At 36.2% G+C, this 27098-nt stretch overlaps 1 protein-coding gene across 5 annotated transcripts in view; it reads left to right on the top strand.

Annotated features, from left to right (window-relative positions):
- PPP4R4 (protein phosphatase 4 regulatory subunit 4) overlaps window positions 1-27098 on the top strand; it is a 100722-nt gene that overhangs the window by 41626 nt on the left and 31998 nt on the right. Inside the window, exons 4-15 of one of the 5 annotated variants that reach the window (XM_043490238.1) lie at window positions 8350-8442; window positions 11707-11854; window positions 12348-12421; window positions 13499-13605; window positions 14699-14806; window positions 15689-15810; window positions 18302-18424; window positions 19539-19708; window positions 20021-20140; window positions 22905-22982; window positions 23824-23907; window positions 24495-24677. In XM_043490238.1, the coding sequence (XP_043346173.1) occupies window positions 8350-8442; window positions 11707-11854; window positions 12348-12421; window positions 13499-13605; window positions 14699-14806; window positions 15689-15810; window positions 18302-18424; window positions 19539-19708; window positions 20021-20140; window positions 22905-22982; window positions 23824-23907; window positions 24495-24677 (1410 nt within the window). Of the gene's footprint in view, window positions 1-8338; window positions 8443-8548; window positions 9792-11706; window positions 11855-12347; window positions 12422-13498; window positions 13606-14698; window positions 14807-15688; window positions 15811-18301; window positions 18425-19538; window positions 19709-20020; window positions 20141-22904; window positions 22983-23823; window positions 23908-24494; window positions 24678-27098 lie in introns of those variants that run through there. The other 4 variants (XM_043490240.1, XM_043490241.1, XM_043490239.1 and 1 more) reach the window with 4 other exon arrangements.

Below are 27098 nucleotides of genomic sequence, written 5' to 3'. Positions count from 1 at the left end.
GCTGAATGATTTCATTCATTTCTTTAATCAACAAGCAGCCATTTATTTAGGACGCTCATCTATCTTACCCTTTACTATAAAAGGTAGAAAACAGTCCCTGATTAGATTCTGTATCAGGAAGACATAGAAACTATGGAAAACAATGAAAGAATAAGCGTAGGGGATTATTTAATGTGTGATTCTGACTTTACGTAAAAATGCTGATGAATTAAGCAAATGGGAAAGACTTTTTAATGGGGGCAATAATACTGACTTTAATAGAGGGTTTAATGTAAAATGTAGGCAGCTGAACATTTAAGCAACTGCAACTCAAATAATAAAACCTATGTTTATGAGCAAATCATTTAAAATCATAATGTTCAGATATTAAGATTTATTGGTACTCATAACACCTTCTTTAATTTTGTCTTGCTTCTGTGAGTGGTGACTTCCAGGTGATACAAGTATGACAAAAATCACACAGAGCTGCTTTATTCACTTTTGCATGGCCATACTCTCTTAGATAATTTTATAAAAAAGCAATCTTGTGTCTCAAAGTGAGCATTTAATAATAATGACTTCGTAAATATTTACTGAGTACCTCCCACTGTTCTAAGCTCTGAGAAGACAGAGGTAAACAGAACAAGAACTTACCCTCAAGGAAGTTTTTTAGGGGGCAGGAAACAGACATTAAAATAGTGGGTGAGCAGAAAAGACAGAGTAAAGTTGGGGGGATGTGGGGGAGTTGGGAGTGTGAGGGCACTAACTGAGCATTGGGAGGTCAGAGAAGCATCTCTGAGGAACTGAAAGCTGAAGGGATGGGATAGGAGGGATAGCCATTTGAGGAGGTGAGAACAAGTGGTCCAGGCAGAGAGAGCAGAAGAGGAGTTGGGGGAATTCAAAGTGGTCTTAAGTGTGGTGGAGTCCACTGGGTAAGGGTAGGTCGTGACTTGAAGAGGTTAGAGAGATGGTCAGTGACAGAGCATGCAAGAGTCATTCTTTCTTTGAACAGTGGAAGGCCTTGAAGACTTGAAGCTGGGCAGGACTTTGAGAAGGACGTATCCTGTTGACATTTTGCAGTGATCATTTTGCTAACTGTGTGGAGAGTGGATTGGAGTGGGAGGAAGTTGCAGTTCTAGTCCTTGTAGTATGTGAAGCTGGCTTGGCGCAGGAGAGCAAATTAGGACAACAGAGAACGGTGGATATATCTGAGATGTATTTATTGAGATAGAATGAACTTAATGATGGACCTAATGTGGGAAAAAGAGGAATGACTTCCAGATTTCTGGGTTGTTTCTGCTGGTTTTGAGTGTCTTGATTGATAGTTTATTACATCAACAGGGAAAAATAATTTGAATACTTACTAATGGTAATCTTCTTTGATTGATTTACTTTTAGAGAATTTAAAGACATGAATAATAAGTATTTTGTGTAAGAAGTTAATCATTCTCTAGATTCTTTTCACATTTATAACAGTAGTATAAGCAGCTTTTTAGAACTCACGCTGTACCTTATCTTTACCTTGAAGAACATCAGATAAAGTGATGCAGATTTTTCTGGCTTTATGTATTATAAAATTTCACCAAACAAAATATTTTTAATTCTGTTTTTGTTTTGTTGTATAGCATTTGCATTTCATCTTTATAATAATGTATTAACTTAAAAATGGCTTTTAAAACAGGTTGCTATTTTCACTGTTTTAGAGATGAAGGAATTTGAGGTTAAAAATAAAATGGCAGAAAGAGAGGCAGGATTAGAATTGAACTAAGCGTAGTATTCTGCAATTTGCTTTCTAAATTCTATCCAAAGTGGATGATGAATGATAGTGCAATTAGATCACTCATCTCAAGGTTAATTTAAATAAGAATCCAGAAAGGAAACATTTTGACCTCCAATTTAAATTCTCTGTCTAATTCTAGATATGAGGCACTTCTGAATGTACAGTTGACCTTTAAACAGCATGGGTTTGAACTGCTTGGGCCCATCTTTACTTGAACTTTTTCAGTAAATGTGTACCACAGTCCTTCACGATCAGATTTTGGTTGAATATGTGGTTACCGAATCTGGGAAACAGTGAGGGTCCACTGTAAAGTTTTATTTGGATTTCCCACCAAGTGAAAGGTTGGCACCCCTAAACCATGTTATTCAAGGGTCTACTGTAATTACTTGTATCTATTTTTAATCCTAGGATATCTTTTAAAAAAGAAAACAGGTTTTTTTCCCCTGTGGTCTTTGTTGATTAAGTTTGAATTCTCCCAGTGACATATTAAGTTGAGTTAATTTTGGATATTTGGATATTTGACTTGAACTTCTGGTTGTCTGAAAATGAAAGAATTTGTTTTACCAGCATACATTTCTAAAATACTGTGGTCCTTTATAAAATTTAAAACAGTGATATCATTAACCATGTGATATCAGTGCCTTCTTTATAAATCAAGTGCAAAAAAAGTCTCTGCTTGTTGAGTTATTGGATCCTGTTATTGTTTTTTCACTTATTTTGGGAACCAAAAGATATGGTGTAAAACCGATGTGCAATGTCAGGAAAAGATAAAATAAAGATAGCTACCATTTGTTGAGGTCTTAAGATGTGTCAAGCACTTTGTCAAACATTTTACAACTCTTTGTTGAATCTTTATCTCCTTGAATGCCCATGGCAGTTCTATACGGGTCATAACTTAGGTCAGTTAACTTTCCCAAAGTCACAAAACTGGCAAGTGGTGTGATGGGGTTTGAATAAGGAGTCTGACACCCAGGTTCTTCCTCTTAACTGCTATACCACTGTCTCATTACCCGATCATGATGTCAACAAATATGTAATATGTCATTTTAGTTCCTAAGCCTTAGTCATCTCTCCTTTGATTACTGTAGTAGCCTCTTCACTGGACCTGTTGCTCCCTTTGCTCTCTGGAGCCCATTCGGCCAGAGGGATCTTTCATTTATTTATTTGTTTAGGAACAAATAAACTTTGACAAAGAAAACTGTGTATATTCAAAGTGTACAAAGTGATGATTTAATATATATTATACATTGTGAAATGCTCACCCCTATCAAATGAATTAATACATTCATCATCTCACATAGTTAATTTTTATCTTCAGAGAGATCTTTTAAAGATCTTTCAGAGAGATCAATCATCTTTTCTTCTTTAATGAAAACTACTGAAGTGGCGTGGTAGTCAGAACAGTTCCTATCACATCCCAGAACTGTACATGTCACTTTCTTTAGAAAAAGAGCTTTTATAAATGTGGGTACGGATCTTGACTGAGGGAGATTACCCTGGATTATCGGGGTGGGCCCTAAATGCCAGCACATGCGTCCTTAGAAGAGGAATGCAGAGGGAGGTTGGACCCAGACCTGGAGGAGGAGGCAGCATGAAGACAGAGGCAGGGCCTGCAGTGATGTGGCCGCCAGCCGAAGAAGGCCAACGACTACGTTGGTTGCCTCTACCAGAAGCTGGAAGAGGCAAGTACCTGATCCTGCCTAGGAGGGAGTGTGGCCTTGCCAACAATTTGATTTTGGCTGAGTGATACTGATTAGGACTGATGGCCTCCAGAACAGTGAGGGAATACATTTCTGTTGTTCTAAACCTTTCAGTTTGTGCTAATTTATCATACCAACCACAGAAAAGTGGCTCCGTGGTAAAGAATCCACCTACCGATTGTAGGAGATGCAGAAGGCATGGATTTGATCCCTGGGTCAGGACAGTTCCTTGGAGTACGAGATGGCAGCCCAGTATTCTTGCCTGAACAATCCCATGGACAGAGGAACCTGGCAGCCTATAGTCCATGGGGTTGCAAGGAGTTGAACACAACTGAGCAATTGAGCATGCACACAGAGGAAAGTAATACAAGTAACTTCTCATTTCAGGTAGAATAAGACTCCTTACCATGCTCTAAAATGACCCTGACTAGCTTTCTACCTCACCTACCATTCTTTTCTGTTTCTTCCATCAGGACAGAAGTCTTGTCAATCTGATTTATCACTCTGTCCCCTGAATCTAGAACAGTACTTGGCAAAAATAGGAACTCAAAAATAATTTTAAAATGAGCATTGATTGAGCTTAATATTCTAAGACAGTAAGCGTCTACCTGAAAGATCAATGACACATTGGCCTGAACCACTAATGGCATTCTTGGATGAGAAGTAAAAACAGTCTATCAGTGGAGTGATACGGTGCTGACTTAGTTTCTAGGGAGACCTTTTTTGCAGGGAGGAGTGGGAGAAAGATACATATTAGGGAAGAGATAAAGGAGACTTAATCATATGAAACTTGATTATTTAAGATCAGTATATGTGGTCCCCGCATCTTTTGATTCTGAAAAGATTTATCAGTTCTCCTTTTCTTATAAGTTTCTCCCAATGTGATTATTTGAGTATAGCTACTGAATAAAAGTAGATTTAAAAGATTTTATTAAAAAATTTTTATAGACAGCCTTTACTATGTAAATAAATACAGAAAATGTGGATAACCAAGATAATAAAGTGAAGAACCCACCCTGTGGGCCAAGCTTTGTGCTCAGTGGTTTAGACACATCCTCTTAAACTTCTTAATTCCATGCCATATATTTATTCTCATTTGACAGTTGAGAAAATATAGGCTGAAAAAATTCCATTTGACTATAATATTTTGTTTAAGCATGCAATGATATAATTTATTCTTATAATACACCAAGAAAAAAAAGAAATAGTCTTAACTAAAGGAGTTAAAGAGCACAAAGAGATGATACAAATTGCCTTTTCCTTTGGTTTGTACTTCAAAAATAAAAGTACCTGTCTTCCTCACTGCAGGTGATGTTTTCTGAGATAAGTTAAAAGTTAAGTTCTTGAAAAAAGAAGGGTTTTGTAAAGGCAACACAGTTCTACATAATAAGCAGAGCATGATGTTCCAGACTCCCTGCAGGTCATAAAAAGCCCACAATAGAGTAGGTCTCTACTGACAGGCTAAGCATTTAAGGACACTCTGATGTGAAGTAAGGTGAAGAAGAAAGTGAAGTTATTCCTGTAATGTCAGATTGATGGAGAAAAATCATCAGGGTCAGAATTGATCTTATGAGGAGTTTTTACAGGAAAGGAAGCATAAAATTGTGTAACTTATTCTTCCAGTTCACTAAGAAAAAAAAAGAAGTAGCATTAACCAAAGGATTTAGAGAACATAGACAGATGGTATAAAATGACTCTTCTCTGGTTTAGCTCAAAAATAAAAGTACACTGACCACAAAGCATTCTGAAAATAATATCTGTGTTGTTTCTTTTTATGTATATCCATAAAGACAAAGTAGAGTAACATCATTAATTCTCTGATGATAGTAGTAAATTCAATGAAAACATTGACTGTAAATATAGTTGTTTTATGGGCATATATAAAAATTACACAAGCTAGTATTCTTAATAGATCTAAAAATACTGCCTTTCAGTATGATAAATTCTAGTGGAGACCAGTGTTCTTACTTGAATTTCTTAGTCATTCAATCATTTGTTATTTTTATCCTGCCTACAGTAAAAATGAGCTGGAACTTCAGAATCTCTTAATTAGAAAATCTTTTATTTTTGTGATAATGGGACCACCATTATTACTTGAATATGGTTTCTGACTTTAGGCATTTAGATGATACACAGGGTAATTTATGGATATGTTTATCTACAATCCTTGCAAAATTATAAAACTAAGAAGATATTCACATATTGCACCGTAATAAAGGTCTATGTTTGATTTAAAACTGTATGGATTTACTAGCCTTTTGGCAGTGTGTTGAGGTAGATATCCTAGAAAATGTTCCCATATCAGAACATCTTGACTCTCTAGATGAGGTCTCACAAGCATTTTTTTTAAACGTACGGTTAAACTTGTAAGAGAGTATGGAATATTCAGTCCTCAGAAACAAAACAGTCCCATCCACTTCTACTTAGGTATGTGCAGAAAAGCATCATTCCTATTCTAACAATGATGGCTTGTGTTCACAAAATTCACATGATCGTAACTTTTCTTGAGCTCATCGAAAGTGGTCACAAAGAAATGAACTCTATTCAGAAGAGCTCTCTGAAGAGCAATGGGACATAAGGATGCTGACTTTTGACAAGAGTTTCAGAGGAAGAAGTGGCCACCAGATAAAATTGTTAGGAAAAATCAGCTAAACTGTTAGAAAGTTTTTAAAGATTGCTATCCATTTGGAATAGCTCAGAGCTCCAGACACAAGGGAACTTGGTACTCACTTGTGGGCTTTTTGCCACATGCTCCCTTAGGCAGGGTAGGAGGCTGGAGAGAACCTCCTTTGGTGATGCAGGTGTGATTGTTTGTTGATTCTTACTGGGGAACAGGGAACCACCCACTTCTCCACAGTGATGTGCATGGACATACAGGGAATTTCAGCAGAAAGAATCGAAGAGAATGTGTACTTACAGGATGACCAGATACATTGCTAGCCCTGCTCTGTGCTATATCTTTAGCTCCTTGGCTGTAACTAGATGGATATTTTTCAATATTGGAATGTGTATCATCAATAGAAGTCCCTCAAAGGTAGGGAACCATGTCTTTGACTTTTCTCCAGTTTCTCAGAATACTTAGTATGATGTTGGTATTTAATAAATAGGAGTCCCCTGGTAGCTTAGTGGTGAAGAATCCTCCTGCTTAGCAGGAAATGCAGGTTCGATCCCTGGGTGGGGAAGATCCCCTGGAAAAGGAAATGGCAACCTGCTCCAGTATTCTTGCCTGGAGAATCCCATAGACAGAGGAGCCTGGTGCACTGCCATCATGGGGTCGCAAAGAATCGGACACCACTGAGCAACTAAATAGCAACAGCAGCTTAATAAATAGCTATGACTGAAATTAAAATTATGTTATCAAAATTAGACTTTCATTGGCTTAGAGAGAGATTAGAATAGAAGGGGAAAGTGACTGACTAGAGAGAAAAGAAGGCATTACTTGTTTATAGAAATGTGTCACACTTTCCAGTGCCATCTCCCCCTGTAAACAGTTTGTAATTTGTTTTTTCAAAAAAATGTTTAATAAACTGGAACATTTGATATGGTTATTTATAGCTCTTGTGTCCGTTAGTTATTTCTTTGAAATGGGCACATCCTTTTTTTGCAGTGTTTTAAATTTTTATTTACAGTTCAAGTGTAAATCATGAAATTACTGATGAATCTGATTTATTATGTGTGAAAAATGACAGAGTCGTTCCAGCTCAAAGTTCAGTTTCAGAACCATGGTCTTCAAATGCACTGATCTTTTTGGGTGTCCTGGTGATTATGCATGGCTGGATACTTCATTCCATGTTTGCAGTCATCAAGTGATAGTTTCCATTGGTACTGGTGTTTCCTTTTTAGGAAAGATATCTTCCAATATTTTTATGTGTACCTCCTCATGAACCTTGCTGATCACTGAAACAGATTAAAAGAAGGGTAAAACACACCCTTTTTATTCCTCTCTGCCTCCTCCTCTTTATTTTCCCCTCTCAGAATTTTTCTTTTTATGCTCTCAGCTAGTTCTCCCCATCCTTCATGTACGTGTGGAACATGGCAGTCAGTGATCAGGGAATGAATGAGATACTGTAGTTAAATTGCTAAAGATATTTCAGGATTGGTGTTCCCATTATTCATATTTAAATCAGTTGTAAAGTCTTTTATAAATAGCATAATTATATAGTAAAAAGAGTTGTTCACTATTACTGTTAAATACTAAAAATTCCCACACTGTGACTCTCAGAACTCCAGACATTTTATATGTTGTAGGTTTATATTTTAATATAAAATATAAATATAGGTTAGTATTTTAATATCTGCCCCAGGTTAGTATTTTCATTTTTAACTCATATTATTTAATTTCTAAATAGTCAGTGATGTTATCTCTAAAAATATACAAAGATACTTCGTAATTTTAGGATTCCTTTAACAGCAGTCTTTATAGTAGTTATGTTTATCAGTTTTATTTTAAAAGTTTAGTTTCCAAATATGTGGACCCAAAATATTTGCTCTTTCGGAATAAGCCAATTATTTATTTATGCTTCTCTGTGTTGTGTATTGTAAAGAGAAAGGTCTTCTGGATGCATATGATGTGGGTTTATTGGAAGCAGCAGTTTCCTTCTCTGCAAGGACTGTATTACGTTGTCTACAAAATGCTTTCTTGCAGCATTCATGCTAACTAAAGACTGAATTTAAACACAGAAGTGTCTAGTACATTTTCCTTCCTTGAGTGGGACTCGTTTTTTTTAAATTTGGAAGTGTACCATTCACTCATTTATAAAATGTCTTATTTCATTTTTGAGGAATTTGAGTTGGAATGCCAGCCACATGATAGTATGTAAGAGGAACAGTAACTGGCATTAAGGCATGCACTTAAGCAATAGAGGAATTTACTTTTCAGTGTCTTCCAAGGTCCATGAGGATGCACACTTATTTACCCAGAGAGTATGGATCTCACTATGTTTGTCCAGAGGGTGTGACTCTGTGGAGGAGAAACAGGAACTGGTAAGTATCATGTTCTTATTGTATTATGTTTCAGAAAAATATGTTTAGAAATCAGTTGAATTTTAGCAGTGATGAAGTCTCTTAGTCTGTGCTGGTTTCTTAACAGTGGACAGTCCCAGATGTTGAAGTCAGCACAACAAGAGAAAAACCCAAATCCTGATAAGACTTGAGGATTTTTCGAAAATTAAATGCAAAATAGTTGGGGCATATGTTGCTGCGGGAGTCAAGACTAAGTAATACAGTAAGAAGATGTGAAGCTGGAGAACTCCTCCTGTTCCTCCTTTGCATAAAGTTTGCACACGTCCAAAAACCCAGGACCTTAATGACTTTAAGAGAGGCAGAATCACATCTCTTGGAACGTAAAACAGCAGACTCATGTGAACTGGAATGCACACTGTGGCCCTCACAATTTATTTAAATATTTCTTTGCAAAATGCTGTCTGTTTCTAAATAAAAACTGTGCCTTCTGAAACCTGTAAGTGATGTATCCTGGCCACATCAGATCTTCTATAAGTGTTTTCCAAATCCAAAATTCTTAGTTTGGAGCAAATGGTTTTTTTTGGAAACAGTATGGGAGGGGGATGTAGGAGGGTTATTTCGGAGACCAGTTGCTACTCTGCTTTACGCCTTATCATTGCTTCTCTTTTTCTTTTCAGCCTGGACCTCTTAAGATACATAATTGAAAAAAATTTGTTAAATGACGTGTGTGTGTATGTGTGTGTGTGTGTGGTACAAAAGTTTAAAACAAAATGCAACAGAAATCAGCCACCCTAATATGTGATCAGATTTCTGGGAATGAACCCCACCATGTAAGCATCTGCCAAGTCTCTGACGCTACCACCTACAGACTCAGGGTTGATGTAAGCCATTCCTTAGTAAATGGTGACGAGGAGTACAGAGTCTGCGAGCAAGAATTCAATCCTTGGCTTTGGCATTACGCCAACAAAGCTTAAGTCTTAGAGTTGCCGATGACAAGCATGCTGGCCTTGAGCCAGACGCTTAACAGCTCTGCGTCTTTCCCTGCTGCTGCAGAATGACATATGTTATCTCCTAGTCTGATGACTGGCAGTGGTCCCGCCATGCTGAATGAAGGACTCTGGGTATATGGTCTAAATCACAGTTACAGAGACATTGGGGTAGGAGAAATGGCAGGAACATCTCCATACTGACATGATAGAGAATTGAGAATGCATTTCTATATGATCCATTTTTGCTTTGCCTTATATCTAATTCTCCCAATCCCTAATCTTTAGGACTCACTTCAAAATCTCTTGAAGCCATCTTTTAGGAGATGTGGACAAAGTGTGTGAAGGGAGAGAGCCACAAGAGCAGGAAGTTTAGGTGAAAGGGTAAGAGATATTCAGTCATCCAGCAATTACTCACTGAATGCCTGCTGTGTGCTGTAGGAGTTGGGGATACAGTAGTGAATCAGACAAAATCAGACCAAAAATTCTGCAGTCATGATGCTTGTATTCTAGATGTGGGAGATAGACTGTAAACAAATGACTGTGTTGTATGTTGGATAATGGTGATGATCAACCCAGTTGGGTCATGGTGAGGGCTGGGGCAGAGGGGTGGCTTTCAGTTTAAAATAGGATCATCAAATAAATAAATAAATAAAAATAAAAAATAAATTAGGATCATCAGGGAATGGCTCACTGAAAAGGTGATGAGAGTAGAGGCTTGAGGGAGTTCAGAGAGCCAACCGTGTGGAAATCTGGGAAAAGAGGAAATTGGGAGCAGATCTCTGTAAGTCATTGAAAAGGTTTTGACTTTTCCTCTGAGTGGATGGAAAACCACTGGAGAGTTTTGAATGGAAAAGTGACATGATTTGACTTTAGAAGACTCTGGCTGCTGTATAGAATGGATAATAGAGAGGCAGTGATAGAATCAGACACTGATTAGCAGGTTACTGGAGTCATTCAGGCTGGAGATGATGGTGGCTTGGACCAGCATGGTAGTGATAAAGGTGATTGATGGTCAGATTTGGGGCAGGATTGACTGCTCATTTGATTATGGGAAGTAAGCAACTGAGAGGAGTTAAGGATAACTCCAGAGTTTTAGGGGTGAAAGTTGGAAGGACAGAGTTACCATGTATTGTTTACTGAGTTGGAGAAGATAGGGGGAGGAACAGGTTTTGGGGAGAGATGGGTTCAGGTGATGAGACTCCTACCAGATCGCCAAGGATGGTGTAGAAGAGACAGTTGGATATACAGAGGTCATTATGTAAATGCTCAGTTTGTACAAGGTGGCAAGTCATAAAACTTCTGTGTAAATGATGTAAATCAAATCTCTAAGAAAATGAAGCCATATCTATGTTTTATATATTAGGAAATATACAGAAAGACTACTTTTCCTAAGATCACAGATATGAAACTTTGTTTTATGGATGCGAGTTCCACATTGTTCTATCAAGTTTGTTAGTTATAAAAATAGGCATACAGGGGAAGTTCCAGTAGTTACTGTAATTGATTAAACAAAGTAATGCTTTTAGCTATATATATGTTATGCACACCTACATAGTCTTCTAGAGAAATACAGGTGAGACCTTGGTGAGGTTTATATGAAAGGTAGGTTTTCTTTTGTTTTATTCTTCGATGTGTTAAACTATTCTAATGTAGACTTTGACTTTAAAAGGTGAGTGGAGATGGTTATGAATATAACTTGAATTTTTTTAAAACTATGAATTTTTAAAAACATTCTTATATTAAGCAAAATTCCTTTTTTAAAAGTTTACTTCATAGTAATTTGTGTTCTTGTCACTTGTTTAAAGGGGAAAATACATTTTCACAATCATAAATGTATTCCTTTTTTATAGTAAAATGCATAATATTTATTTTTTGAAGCAGAAATATAAGTAATAAAAACACATACAATTGTCTTAAGTTTTGGCATGATTGTTTTCGGTGGGGTGGCAAACTGTACAATACAAATAGGAAAACAGAAACTGAGATCTGTTAAAAATGCCAATTCTATTATCTAAAGGTATATGTACTTTTTATGATTTTTATGCAGTAAAGCAATGGAGTGTTATAAATTATCTAAGACATTTAAAACTTTATGTGGTCTAATGAGTTAAACAATCAGGAGCAGATTAATGTAGTTTTCTTAAATAAAGTATTAAGAAGAAATATCTATCCTTAAAGGTCACATATAGTTATTTTGTAGACTATGACTGTTTGGTTTCTATGACCTTGGATTTTTAAAAAATTATAACTTCTGATATCTCATCTATGTAATAGCAAACTCTTTCTGATTGTACAGGATGCCCTGCATGTTGCAGGGGTGGAGATGCAGTTAACGGCTGCAGTATCGTTTTTGACCATCCTGCAGGACGAGTCGGTGTCGGTTCATACGTATGCCCACTCCTTCCTCCAAGTCATCCTGCTGCACCTGGAGCACAGGGACGCAGGTCAGGGGCCTGGCGTGCTTCATCCTACATGTACTCACTGTTTCTCGTATGTGGCTGTGATGTTTGAGTCATGGTCGTCTGATGCCCGTAATTGGGTGAGGCTGTTCTCCCTGAGAGTTAGTTGGTCAGTGGTGTGACTAAAATTCATGATGTCTCTTTTTGGACAAACCTACACAATTAAGTGACGTTTAGAGCCTGAAGACCCATCTGTTCATCTTATAATTTATACTTTCTTCTTAGATTTGCTTCTTACACAACACATAGTATTATAGTATAAGAAAAAAGTACACTTTGGGTTACCCCTTGATATTATTTTTAAAAATATCAATGTTTTCCAGATATTGGCTAAGACAAGAAAAACAGAGAAACTTCTTACAGAAGCAATAAAGATAATTATTGCTATTTTACAATTAAAGTCAGTTGTAAATATTAATGGCTAAGTTGGAACTGAATTTGTGAGATAGTTAACTTATGTTTTGTCTTTGTCATTCAGGTGTCAGCAATGCATGGCTGGAAACTCTTCTGTCTGTGATAGAAGTATTGCCCAAAGATACCCTAAGGCATGAGGTAAAACTTTTTTATGTAAATTTTAATATTTAAGTTACTCTAAGTTTTTTGTTTTTTGATAAAAATGGTATTTCAAAAAGAATAGAGTTATTTCCTACTCTGAAAGCAGCACATATTCATTATAGAAATCTTTAGTAGAGAATATAGAAGGAAGAAAAATGATTCTGTACTTTGCTACTTTTAGCATTCTGATATATTTTCATTTCAGAATTTTTTCCCTGTATATGGTGCTATTTGGCATGTTAGTGATCATATTGAATTTATACATGTTTTTCATTTAGCATTATTTTCTTTATTATTTCCTTATATCACTCATTTGGTAGTAGCTACAAATATTTTACCTATTTATGAAATGCTTAAGCCTGTTTTCAGTGTTTTATTATTAAAGTAAGGCAATAGTGAACGTCTCCCTAGAGCTTTTCCTGTTTTTCGGACAATTTCCTTAACTGTAACTTCCATAACATGGAATTATTGGGTTAGAAGGCATTAATATTCTTAAAACTTTTGACTAGTAATATGAGAAAATGCATGTTTGTCTGGACTTTGATCAGCAATAGCATTTCAGTTAAGTTTATTTATTTATTTGGCTGTGCTGGGTTTTGGTTGTGGCACGTGGGATCTAATTCCCCCCTTGCATTAGGAGCACAGAGTCTTAACCTCTGGGCCACCAGGGAACTCCCTGAAGTTAGTGTTTCGTTTACCTTAGGACAAATATAAAAATTAACCTGTATGGAACAAAAACAAATTTCACAGTATCTGACAATTAACTTGCTTTTTTCTTTTGAAAAATGAATGTTTTGCACCTGTATGTACATACAGATCATTAGAGAATTCACCATAAGCTTTAATTCAATTTTTTGTTTGCCTGATTATTTTTGATTGCATGATTTATCATCATTCTTAATAATCAGAAAGTGTAGTGATCCAGGTGATGAACAACTATGGACCTCAAAACGTAACTGAGGTTCTGTAAAAAATATTTAGGATATTAAAATGTTCTTTGAAGTAAACAGCTGACATTAATGTCAAGAATATATAAAGTTTTGTAAATTTGTTCTCTAAATCTTTTCTCTTTAGATTTTGAATCCACTCGTTTCCAAGGCACAACTTTCCCAAACAGTGCAGTCTCGTTTAGTTAGTTGTAAAATTTTAGGAAAATTGACCAACAAATTTGATGCCCTTGCGTGAGTATTTGTACATAATTTTTTGTCTACTTTATTAAATTGATTTAAAATGTTTAATGACTATATGTTTAGTAATTATATTTATACTACTCCATACTGTGTACAGTTTAACTGATTCAAATTTATAGAATATAGAAATCTCTGAAGTCTACTATTCAGATGTATTTCTTCTTGATTTGGCTTTTCAAAATCAGCAAGGGTAACTTTTTTCTTATTTCCTGTATTAGTCATTTCCATCATGTACATAGTGTAGTTTTGAGGATAGCATGATATTATCTTATAGTCTTTAAAAATTGATAAACATGACGTAAAGATAGATTTCTGCTCTTTTCCATTATTGCTATGAATTCATTATGTTGAATAATTTATCTTTCTTTGAGGTTTTATGGAGATTGTTTATAATTTATTCGCTACTCTCTGCATAGATGATAAATACCAAGTGGAAAGAATGGAATGTTATGTAATTATGACGCAAGAGTGAGATATAAAATTGAAGAATATTTTGGTTGATGGTTGCTAGAATCAGATAGTCCACTTGCCCATAGCCTTTTATCTAGCTAAGATGTTTTAGCTGCCAATTCCAAATTAACCCTTATTTTTAAAAGATTCTGTAATCATTAAAAGTAGCTGTTAACATGCAAATGTAATTACATATATAAATATACATTATAAACTGTTGTTGTTCAGTCGATCACTCATGTCCGACTCTGTGAGCCCATACACTGTAGCCCGCCAGGCTTCCCTGTCCTTCAGTTTCTCCTGGAGTTTGCTTAAACTCATGTCTATTGAGTCAATGATGCCATCCAACCATCTCGTCCTCTGTTGCCCTCTTTTCCTCTTGTTCTCAATCTTTCCTAGCATCAGGGTCTTTCGCTCTTGGCATCAGGTGGCCAAAGTACTGAAGCTTTAGCTTTAGTATCGGTCCTTCCAGTGAATATTCAGAGTTGATTTCCTTTAGGATTGACTGGTTTGTAAACTATAAAGCTCTATATTAAAGTATGTTGTTTTTAAGCTAAGATTTTCAGGATAATTTTTTGAAAATATTAATTACTCTAAAATACTTATTTGCATGTTTCTTTCTTCCCTCTCTTAGCATTAAAAGAGAAATACTTCCCTTGGTAAAATCACTCTGTCAAGATGTAGAATATGAAGTTCGATCTTGTATGTGTCGGCAATTAGAAAATATAGCTCAGGGCATTGGGTAAGTATACTTTCAATTTCTTGTTACATTTTTGTTCCTGGATTGTCAGCCATGCATAGTCTGTTCTATATTCCATGAAAACAGGCACTTATTTGAAGAACTAAACTTTTTATGATCTTTAAAAATGATAAGTACCTTCTGATGTGTTTGTATTAAGAGAGATAAAAGTGAAGCTTGCTTATTTCATTTACCTTTTTGTTCCTATATTTTACCCCCTTTGGACATCATGACAGGGTTAGATTGTAATTACCAGCATCTAGACTGGTAAATATGGACTCCTACAAAGGTAATAGGATCAGGCTGTCCTTAGACTTCTATTCCGTATACTTCTGGCTGTGAGACAAGAGAATGATAGTCTCATAAATTGACTAGTTTGGGCAGTATACACCTTGCATCTACTTCCTGAAAAAATTCCTCACCTATAATCCAGTATGCTGAGAAGAACTAATGAAGAGGGAAAATGTTTTCATCATACACGTAGGTCCACAATGATGCCTTATTTCCATTGAACTTTTATGGAACAGCAAATGAGCAAACAAAATGAATATTATGCTTCATAAAGAAGAAATACAAGTGGTTAATACACATATATTCAGCCTCATTGTTCAACCATGTTAGTTGTCACAGAAATATATTCACTTAGTGAGTATATATTGAGCAGCTACTATAAGCTGTATAAGTAATGATGCTATTACCATGGATATTTCTTATATTTAAACCGTCATTCTTTTCTAGTCAGATTGCAAGGTTCCAGAGAGCAGGAGCCATATCCTCATGATTTTTCCTATTTTATGCAGCATGCAGCTCAGCAACTGATCCTAATCACATTCTTACCAAGAATTTATTGATTTGATTTGTTTTCTTCTGTTGCTTATTGTGCAGGACAGAACTTACCAAAAGTGTGGTGCTCCCTGAATTAATAGAACTTTCTAGGGATGAAGGCAGCAGTGTGCGGCTGGCAGCCTTTGAAACTTTGGTTAATCTGCTCGACATATTTGATACAGGTGAGTCTCCATAGCTTTGCTTCTGATAGCATTTTGTCTTCCTGTTCTGTGTCACTAGTAGAGGAGGAAGCTGGCTGCAGTGTAGTCAGTCTTCCTGATGAGAGTGAGGTGTCCCTTTCCCTCTCTCTCACTGTAGTCCTTCCTCTCTGAGGGCTTTCTCCGCTGCCGCTTTCCCCCTCCTGGCACGAGGTGGTGGTGTATATTCCCTACCCCTCTCTCTCCTCTCATCAGCATGTAACTGACTAGTGTGGAGAGCTAATGAGAATTTGGGTTGGTGGATTAGCTTTTAACTTGCTCAACTGACCCTAAGACAGATCTTGACTGAAGCAATATCAATATTAGTTTCCTCTATTTTATATTTTAATACTAGAAATCTCCTGGTTGCAAGAAGAGAAGCCTGAGCGGGCTATTTGGGTGGGAATCGGTAAGGAGGTGTTTCTTTGTGTTACGCAGATCAAATCAGTGAGATGATTAGTTGCTCTTGTGAGTGTGACTAGATTCTTAATGAATGTTGGACATTAGTTTTATCCATGCAAATTGGCTATTTTGGTAGGGTGTAATTTGAAAGAATAGATGTCAAGTACTCAGGTGCAAAACACTTGTGTAATTGTAGGATTAACAATGTTTTAACTGAGCTAGGAGAATCTCTTAAAAATTATTGCAATGTGGACAAACTATGTTGTGTGGATATTACAGAATAATAATTTAGGCCATGTGGTGCACCAGAGGACTAAAAACAGCAGTACCTGAGAAGTGAATGAGTGACTGTCCGTGTCCTAATAATGGGGGGCCCCTAGGCATCCAAGCTAGAGCCAGAGATCATCTCTGATCTGGGACCTTTCCTGCCACACACTCGGCTGTCACAGATCTGTCTTAACATGTGTTCTGGCTGTATTTCCTGCCATTCTTTCCTGCTTCCCTTGGCTCTGGTGCTCCAGCCCCACTTGCTGTTTTCTTGGCATACCAGATTCTTTCCACCTCTAGGCTTTCCATGTTCTCTTTTGTCACTCTTCCCTCTATTTTTCTCCTAGCCAGTCGCTTCTCCTTTAGTGCCCAGTTCAGATCCAGACAACTTCTAAATCCCTTTATGCCAGGGGTTGGCAAACTATGGCCTGTGGGTCAAATCCCATTGCCACCTGTTTTGTAAATAGAGCTTACTGGAATGCAGCCACGCTCATTTGTTTACATACTGTCTCTAGCTATTTTGTGCCAAAGTGACTGAGTTGAGTACTTGTGACAGATAAACTACAAAACCTAGAATATTTGCAAAAATAGTTGCAGACTTCTGCCTTATACTAACTATTTAAACAATGATCACATTGTCTTATGATATTTTGGGGGCTTGATTTCTTCGCTGGTCTGAAGTTCAGAAACCATTTATCATTCACTTTTCTATTTCTGTTAATGTTTGTTCTCTAAGAAATTCAGTATGTGTTGGATGAGTGTTATTTAGTAAAAACAATAGATATGGTGCTGAAATGTGATGATAATAATAGCAATAGCAATAGTAATAATACTGATAATCCTGTTACAAAATTTTACTTAGTGTTGTCAGACCCTTAATTTTGTTGTTGTTCAGTCGCTAAGTCATGTCTGACTCTTTGCCATGCCATGGACTGCAGCATACCAGTCTCTTCTGTCCTTCACTATCTTCCGAAGTTTGTTCAAATTCATGTTCTTTGAGTCGGTGATGCTATCTAACCATCTCATCTTCTGCTGGCACCTTCTTCTCTTGCTTTTGATCTTTCCCAGCATCAGGGTCTTTTCCTTTGAGTCAGCTGTTCACATAAGGTGGCCAAAGTATTGGAGCTTCAGCATCAGTCCTTCCAATGAATATTCAGGGTTGATTTCCTTTAGGATTGACTGGTTTGACCCTAATAAAGTAGTGATTCTTTTCTGAAATTTTAAGAGAACTGTGGGAAATACAGGGAGTATTTGAAATCAAAACTGAAATATTGTTAATATCAGAAACTTACGAGTAAGCAAACACTCAAAGAATCAAATCAGTTTTTTAAAAAGAGTCACATAAGAAGTAAAAGTGAAGACATTCATTATACAGAATGTAATATGAACTAACTTTTAAAATATATCAAAAATAAAATGATAAAATGCAGCGTGGTATGAGTCTACATGACTATAAGAATGCTAACACTAGGCAAGAATACTGGAGTGGGTTGCCATTACCTTCTCCAGGGGATCTTTCCAACCCGGGGATCAAACCCGCAACTCCCACATTGACAGGCAGGTTCTTTACCCTGAACCACAAGGGGAGCCCACAAACCCTTTAGCCTGTCTAAAGTTCTTGATGATTTCCACTCACTTCTCACTTCCTCTTTATATCATACCTCCATCGTCATTGTTGTCAGATATTTTCTGTTACTCTGAGACTAACATAGTAATTTTTCTTTCTGAAATTTGTATGTATACAGTAATTTGCACATTTGCAGTGTGGGCAACTGGATCTAAACTGTGTTTTATTCTTGTCTTTCAGATGACAGAAGTCAAACTATACTTCCCGTAGTGAAATCATTTTGTGAAAAATCTTTCAAAGCAGATGAATCAATTCTTATTTCTTTATCTTTCCATTTAGGAAAACTATGCCATGGATTATATGGTATGATATGTGCTAAGAATGTCAAGATTGCAGAGAATTTTTCCTTTTTCTTTTACCTTAGCCCCTAAACTGCAGTTCTTCAGTTGCAAAGCCTACCCTATAAGTGTGTAACATCTTAATGACTTTTTCACTGATAGAACCTATGTGAAAGAACAATGGCAGTGAAATAGGCACAGCCCTTTAAATTTCTGAATATCTTATCTTTTATATTAGTTGGCATTTGATCATAGAAGTTTAGGTATATTAACTATTGGTACATAGTAAGTATACCCTTATTAATTTTTTTTGAATGATTAATATATCACACAAGCAGTTCAAATTAGAATGTAGAATAATACCTGTAACTCTTGGCATTTTAAATGTATTACTCAGTTCTCTCTTATTAAAATAATGTAAGCATTAATTGTAACAATCTAGCATAGCAAAAATATTTTTATGTGGCTTATAGGCTTTCAATAGACTGTTGAAAAAAGTATTGCAATATTTGTTGAGTTACTAGCTCTTTAAGATAGTATATGAATATGGAACCAATCATTCATCAAAGTATTTTGGGTTTATTTTGCTGTCTTTCATATTTGGGGCTTTTTTTTTTTTTTGCTATGCCACACAGCTCCTGGGATCTTAGTTCCCCACAAAGGATCAAACTCAGGTCCCTGGCAGTCAAAGTACCAAGTCTTAACCACTTGACCACCAGAGAATTCCCTCAGATCCCATTTTTAAGTTCCTTCTCTGCAGACATATGTGCATGTCTTTTCTGTAGGCAACTTTAAAATATTTACCAGAAATAAATAGCAATAATGGCTGCTATATTATTATTCTAACTATTTGTTAGTGGTATATACTGTGGTACATGCTGCAGAAATTAATGCAGGTATAATTCCTGCACCGCATAGTTTATACTATCAAAATTAAAATAAAAATATTATTAAAATTAACATAAGGTAAAGACCCACTAGATTTCTTCACAGTAGTTACTCTTTTCTCATTATTACTTTTACTCATGATTTCCAACCATTTGTTTAAATATGTGATTCTAATTACTGCACTTTGCTTTTCTCTCTTTAATTTTTGTTTTCAATTAAAATGTTGATCAAAGGTTTTACATGTGTTTTAGGAATTTTTACTCCAGATCAACACTTGAGATTTTTGGAGTTTTATAAGAAACTTTGTACATTGGGTTTGCAACAGGAAAATGGGCACAATGAAAACCAGATACCACCCCAAATTTTAGAGCAGGAGAAGAAATATATTTCAGTACGGAAGAACTGTGCTTATAACTTTCCGGTAATACATTATACATTTGTAGTGGCTACACATTTTAATTATAACTTAAAATATGTGAATAGATGATACTGAAAACTATTGCCATATTTGACACTTATTAGTTAGCATTATGTCTGGTATATATTGGTGTAATTTATACTTGTCTCTATGTATATATGTTAGAATTGTATGCGTGTATTTGGATCTTCCAAATATGCTTTCTAACTAAATTGTGATTCAGAGAACATGATTTCAATTTAAGTGAAATGATTATGATATTGTTATTGATGCATGTTTTTCTCTTCGAAACTCATCTTCTTCCACCTCCACCAGGCCATGATTGTTTTTGTTGATCCCAAAAACTTCCACATGGAACTCTATTCTACATTCTTCTGCCTTTGTCATGACCCCGAAGTACCAGTCAGATACACTATTGCTATTTGCTTTTATGAAGTAAGTCTGAAAAAGTGATAACCACTTTATATTTGTTGTTTTTTACTTACATGTACTAGGTGATTTTCTGATGTGTTGTACACTTTTGTTTTCAGATTTAAGATATTGGCTCCATATCTCTTTCATATTCTAATCCTAAATTTGGAAAAATTCTCATAATTCTGTTTAGAGAGTTTACATAATTCATTTACATATAGATTTACATTCATTTATCATGTATTAATCCATTCATTCAGTATATCTTGTCTTAAATTATACTGTCTCTTACTTTAAGCCAGACATTGTGGTATGAATATGGCTGTAGATCTGGAAGTAAAATCAGTTTTATAATGCTTTATAATGTTTGTATTTAGCATTAAACTCAAGAACTTGAGAACAAATGGCAAATTGAGAGAGTATTTGTTTAAATTTGTGGCTTTTACCATACATGGTTCATATTTTGTGAGCACAGTTTATATATTCAGCTGTTATGACAACTCTTCATAGTGTCAGAGCAAAAGTGAATTTTTTTTTACCTTGCCGAGGGACATGTGGGAATCTTAGTTCCCCAACCAGGGAATGAACTCATGCCCCCTGAAGTGGAAGTAGAGTCTTAACCACTGGATCACCAGGGAAGTCCCACAAAAGTGAATTTAAATTTTATGTTAAATGTAATGAACCCTTGAGGCTGAAATCTAGGGCATGTTTCTTGAGTGACTGTAGGAAGTACATGCATGCCATCATTGCCATAAACATGTATAAGTTATCATTTGTCGACTTCAAGACTGTCACATAAAAACATCTGAGTGGCTTGGGACTTCCTTAGTGATCCAGTGGGTAAGACTTCATGCTGCTGATGCAGGGGGCATGGGTTCGTTTCCCAGTTGGGGAGCTAAGATCTCACATGCCTTGAGGTGCAGCAAAAAAATAAAATTTTAAAAAAGAAATTAAAAAAATCTGAGTGGCTGAATAAAATATTTATTGCCTTTATAGTAATATTCTTATTCTCAGTGAGAATATTGTATTTCCTTCCTTGAACTGTGTTCAAAGCATTGTTAGGTTAGCTAAAACTATGTAGGATATCCATAGCAGCATTAGAAATGTTCCTTTAGACTCTTGACTGTTGAATGATAGTCATTGCTTGTTTTTTTCTGGTGTGAGTTAAATGAATGTTCTATGTGCAAAGTCCAAGAAAGATTCCTTTTAAATGGTATAATTAATTAAAATAATTCATTGTTGAACAGTTAAGTCATCTTTATAAATACACATATGGGAATATTCTTGGAGGAGGAGAAATGGCAGAGGGCTCTAGCTGGCTGAATTAACTACTTGTCTCCTATGTGTATTAAGGCATTTATGCTTGGTTGCTGCCCTGCATACTTGTATTTGTCTAGATCAGTTCATGAGATGGTTGCATGAGATTAGAGTCTGAGAAAGCAGCGTTTATGCAATGTGAGAGTTTCTACTTAAGTTTATTTTTATCTCATGCCTTTACTATTTTATTGTTATTTATGTTTTATAGTGGACATAATGTGTTCGCACCATAGAAATAGGAATATTGAAATATATATACAAGAATATTTCACTGATACAAGTGAGTTTGGAAATCATTGGTTTAGCTATTTGCTGGGGGGCTAGTTTCTGTATTCACCCAGTCATACCATGGTGGTGGGTTAAGATGATACTTGACTCCATAAATGAATGTTTAGTGTAGGTTTGTCCTTTTAAATAATGAAAATCCACTGGTGGATTTAAATTTTCCTGACAATGTTATTACTGGATTCTGATTATTACTCTAGTATGGTCCAAGTTTATTCTTGTTTTTGAGAAAGATAGGATTTTCAAAATACTTTGAAATCAAAAACAACCTTGTAGAGCAAAGATTTTTGAAATACCTTCTTTATCAGGAGCTCCCTTTTCAATTAAAACTTACTCAAACCTAGTATGTTAAAAAAATACTTAAAGGTAAAGTTAGAATCTGGTGAATCTACCATTGTAGATTTTTACCATTGCTTGTCTGGAGGGGGGAAAAAGTGGTTCATAAAGGAGCTGGATTAGTTTAGACTTAAGATTATGTTTTCCCAGCATCAGGGAAAGATTGGGGGCAGGAGAAGGGGGCAAAAGGATGAGATGGTTGGATGATATCACCGACTCAGTGGACATGAGTTTGAGCAAACTCTGGGAGACCGCGAAGGACAGAGGAACCTGGCCTGCTGCATGCAGTCCATGGGGTCGCAAAGAGTTGGACACAAGTTAGAGACTGAACAGCAACTCCCAACTCCTCTCTTGCTGATTGAAGTCTTTGATTGGAAAAGTCTTTGAAGATTTTCTGGCTTAGGAATTTGCTCTGTCCCTTGTGTGACTGCTGGCTTTCAGCAGAACTTGTGCCCTCTGGGAGCCCTAAACCAGGATAAGTTCTCCCCTGGCTTCACTCTCTTGAAAGACCCTGTTGTCTGCTCTAAGACTAGAATATGGACTGCAGGCATCCATGGGCTCATTACTGCTTGTGATAGGAGACTTACAATTGATAAATCCATTCTTCTACACCTCCCACCCCTAACTGTGCACTTCCGTACCCTCATGTGTCCATACACTCCAGCATGTTAGGATGCAGACTGAAAAGCTTATTAGGTGTGCAAGTAATTTTTTCTAGAAAGCTAATATTTATGTTGTAACCAGGTCTCATTTTGGAAGTAAATCTGACAGGGATTATTTTTTTTTAATTGTTATAACCTTTATATATCTAGTAATCTCAAATCTGAGAGACTTTATTGCTACATTTTAGGTGTCTAAACTTCTGAATTCTGGAGTATATTTAATACATAAAGAACTAATAACATTGTTGCAAGATGAATCATTGGAGGTAATATCTTCTTACTGTTTGTTTTTTACTTTTATATCAGGTTTGAGTATATCAATGCCCTTTTTATTTTCCTGCTTCTTGGAAATTCATGAATTCTAATAACTGACTAGTCCTGGAAGCTTGTAATTGATGAGAGACTATGTCATAGACTAGAGATTGGAAAGGTCTTTTATAAAAAAATATTAAGTTTTAAAATATATATATGTATATTTATTTGTTATGTTATGGAAAACTTTGGAAATGTCAAAAAGTAGACAGACAAAAGAGTACTTTTAGTTCTAATCACTATTTCTATTTAATATTTTCTTGTATGTTTTCATTTTCTGTTTTTTCTGTATAAAGGTTTTTTAAGTTTTATACAATTGTGATCATATGCTGTATCAGTCACATTTTATATCTTTTTATTTCCCTTAGCACTGTGGAGCCTATGAAACACTTAATTTTGATACTTTATCTAGAGTTTCCTATTCACCCAAACAGCTGCTGGCTTGCCAAAGCTCAGCTACTCAACGTGAGACATCTCTGAGGGTGTCATCCAACTTAAACTTTTTTAAAAGTTGGGAGGCAGTTTTAAGGATGTTGTTAGGCTGCCTTGCATCGAGACTGTTTGAATAATATCAAGAGGCAGACATACTAACCTCTTTTCAACATAGTTTGACCAAGGTAGTTGATTATGTTTCTAAGACTTTGTAGCAAAAAGATGACAGCAGGAGACTAGAAACCCCCCAAATGCTGTTTGGTAATTTCCCACTATTTCTGTGTAGAAGTTGGCATGTTAATTAATCTAAGATTAGAAAAACACAGCCATCACAAGAAGGGTAATCAGTATCTCTGTTAACAGGTACTAGATGCTCTCATAGATCATCTTCCAGAGATTCTGGAACTGATGTCTACTGGTGGGGAGAGCAGTGTTCAAGAAAATAAGGTGAATCCCATGGATCAAAAGAGCTTCTGAATCTTGTATGGGTGACCTTACTCTGCAGAGATGTTGAGAGGAATCAATGAAAGAATATATGAAAAACACTTAACCTAGTGCTGGCCACCTAGAAGCGCTCAGTAAACGTCTTTTGGAGTTACGACAGCTTGAATTTCCTCTGCCTTTCTTACCACAATCTTTATTTACAGTCCTTGGGGTTTACTTTCATATTTTCAGTTTTTATTAGCATTAATTATTAGTGCAAGAATAAGAACTAGGGGACAAAGGGTAGGATTTAGCATATCAAAGTTTGCTGATGGTGAAATAGAATACATTTTACTTTAACTGGATGAGCTATGAATCTGTCTCTTTCCAAATTTTGTTGCCAGGAATCGTAAATTTTACGTATAGATTTTTAAAAAATATTTGATTTTACTGAATAATTACCTCCCTGTGACAACTGCAATGCCTCCTAGTTTGGAGATGATTAAGAGTATTCCCTTCCCCGGTGTATTGTGAGACTGAATAATTTGGCTGAATGCTGCAGCTGATGTATTTAATTATCTTTGATTCTCTTGATGTGTTTTCTTCTTCAGTTATCATCTCTGCCTGACTTGGTTCCAGCTCTCACAGCTGCTGAGCAGCGAGCTGCAGCCTCTTTAAAGTGGAGAACTCATGAGAAGCTGCTCCAGAAATACGCCTGTCTGCCACAAGTCATATCAAGTGATCAGATCTATTACCGTTTCTTACAAAGAATGTTCACAATCATGATGACAAATGTGAGCCCAATGCCTCTAATCTGATTTTTTCTTGAACTGGCGCACATTTTGGAATTAACCAAATTCTCCACATTCTTGAAATCAACAGCAGGCTCCGTTCACGCCCTTCTGCCTGGAGGGGTGTTGTTCCCTTTGCTTCCTCACTGGGTTCTCCTTTTGAACCCAGCTGAAGAGAGGGCTGCACAGGGGAGGGTGTCCGCACGCTGGCTTCAAGCCTGACCCAGTGCTCCAGGGAGAGGCTGGCAGGGGTCTCACTGCACAGTGACTTCTGCTCTGATGGGCACCTTCCGTGTGTCATGGCCTCAGCTGTGCTCTCTCAGGCCTTAAACCCCTGAATATTAGTTTGCTTTTTCTCTCTTTTACCTTGTAACAGATACAGTTTATAGAAAACACATGGATGCCCTGCTATGGATAACCTCAAAATGAGAGTCAAAAGCAGGGGGAAAGAAAGGCTTGTACTCAAATTTCCACATAGAGTACATTGTCTGCCTTTTTTCCTTAAAATTCCCAGAGGATCATTTAAGTTTGATTATATGTTGACTATGACATCCTACTATCATTCTTTTCAAGTATACAAAAGTTCCACATAATGTGTATGTGTTAGAAACTATTTTTTTAAAGAGTACTTTGAATTCTCATTGTTCTCAAAAAAAAGGGGGGGGATAATGAAATTTAGTAGCCATCTCGAAAACCCCAAATCAGTTTTAGCTTCAAAGATTAAAAAGAGGGAAAAAATGACATTACTGATGTCATTTTATAACTTAACTAAAAAATGATAGGCGTGTATCTTATGCTAACACCTCTGCTTAAAGTTTGTTCCATGTATCGCCTAGCGGTTGAAGGTGGTTTTATAGGTGTGGTCATCTTAAAAAGTGATACTGGCAAAAATAACTTCTTATCAGAGGATAATGCATGAATGCACCACATAGAAAATCTCACATAAAGTCAAGCAGAATTTATTGATGACTTTATTCAGCAATCAGCTTCTGTTTGCTGTGTTTCACGCACTGTTTTGAAGCTGGGGATCTGGGTGTGAACAAGACAGATTCCTGCTCTAATGGACCTTGAGTTCTAAAGAGGTGATGGTATGGGAAGTGATAAATAGTAAAATAAAATGTATTAACAGGAGGTGATAAGTCCTATGAAGCTTGATCTTAACTGTTTGTCTCAACCTAATTACTAAGTAGTCATCTTTGTGTTTATAAAGCTAATAAGTATAGAAAATTATTTCATATTTTTAGCCTCTCATATCAGGAAAGAGAAATAATTTACACCATAGTGTGAACAAAATACTTTCAAGTCTGAGGAGTTTGCTTTGTTTTCTTTTGCAAGGAGGTAATTCTACACTTAAAAGAGATATCTGATTTACTATAGCACATTTTCCATGATCAAATAAAGACACTTATATTTCGTTTCAGTGTCTTCTGGAAAAGAAGGTTTATATTTTTAGTTCCATATCTAATGGTCATAATATTCATTCATTCACTTAATAAAATTTATTGAGCACTTACAATGTGCCGTGTACTGTTAGTGACTGAAAAGATAAAGGATCTGTTCTCACAGAACTTTTAAGTTCTATTGGAGACAGACAACACACACATATTGGGTTGGCAAAAATTTCATTCAGGTTTCTGTTTAAGATGTTGCAAAAAAACCCGAATAAATGTTTTGGCCAACCCAGTGCGTTGGACACCAGGGATGAAAAGTACAAGGAAGAACTAAAACGCAGGGTAGAGGGGAAGAAAGTGATGGAGGGTGTTGTGGATGTAGTGGTCAGGAAAAAGCCCTCTCTGATCAGGAGGTGTGGACCAAGAACGGGAGTGGCCATGTGGAGGTCTGAAGCACAGGTGGTCCCGACAGAGGGAAGAGTAAATGCAAAGATGTGATTCAGGGTGTGCGTGGTTTTATGAGAGTCAGCAAGGAAGCCAGTGTGGCGGTTTAGAGATGAGCGTGGAGAGGTCTTTGGGCCCACAGCACACAGGCGCTCGAAAGCCGTGATATAGAACAGAGATTATATTCTGTTATGCAGGGGAAGGCTTTGGAAGGTTTTGGAGTAAAGGAATGACATCAACTAACTTTTTTTCCTACTTCTGTGATGGAAAAAATTTAAAGATGCATGAAGGCAGAGAAAATACTACAATGAACTCTCACATACCCATCACCCTGATTTAACAGTTGTTAACATTTTGCCATGTTTGCCTTTTCCATTTCATTGTGCTAAAAAGTTTAAATTATAGATGTCATATTTTCTCTCTAAACATTTCAGTATTCATCTCTAGAAAAGGACATTGTCCTATATAATCATGTTACCATTATTACATTTGACAAAATGAACAAATATCTTTAATATCATTTAAAATTCATATCAAAGTTTACCAATTATCCCCCAAATGGGTGTGATAGTTGTTTTATTCCATATAG

Source organism: Cervus canadensis, chromosome 17 (assembly GCF_019320065.1).
Source record: "Cervus canadensis isolate Bull #8, Minnesota chromosome 17, ASM1932006v1, whole genome shotgun sequence".
Taxonomy (NCBI): Eukaryota; Metazoa; Chordata; class Mammalia; order Artiodactyla; family Cervidae; genus Cervus; species Cervus canadensis.
This window is presented reverse-complemented; position numbering and strand designations above follow the sequence as displayed.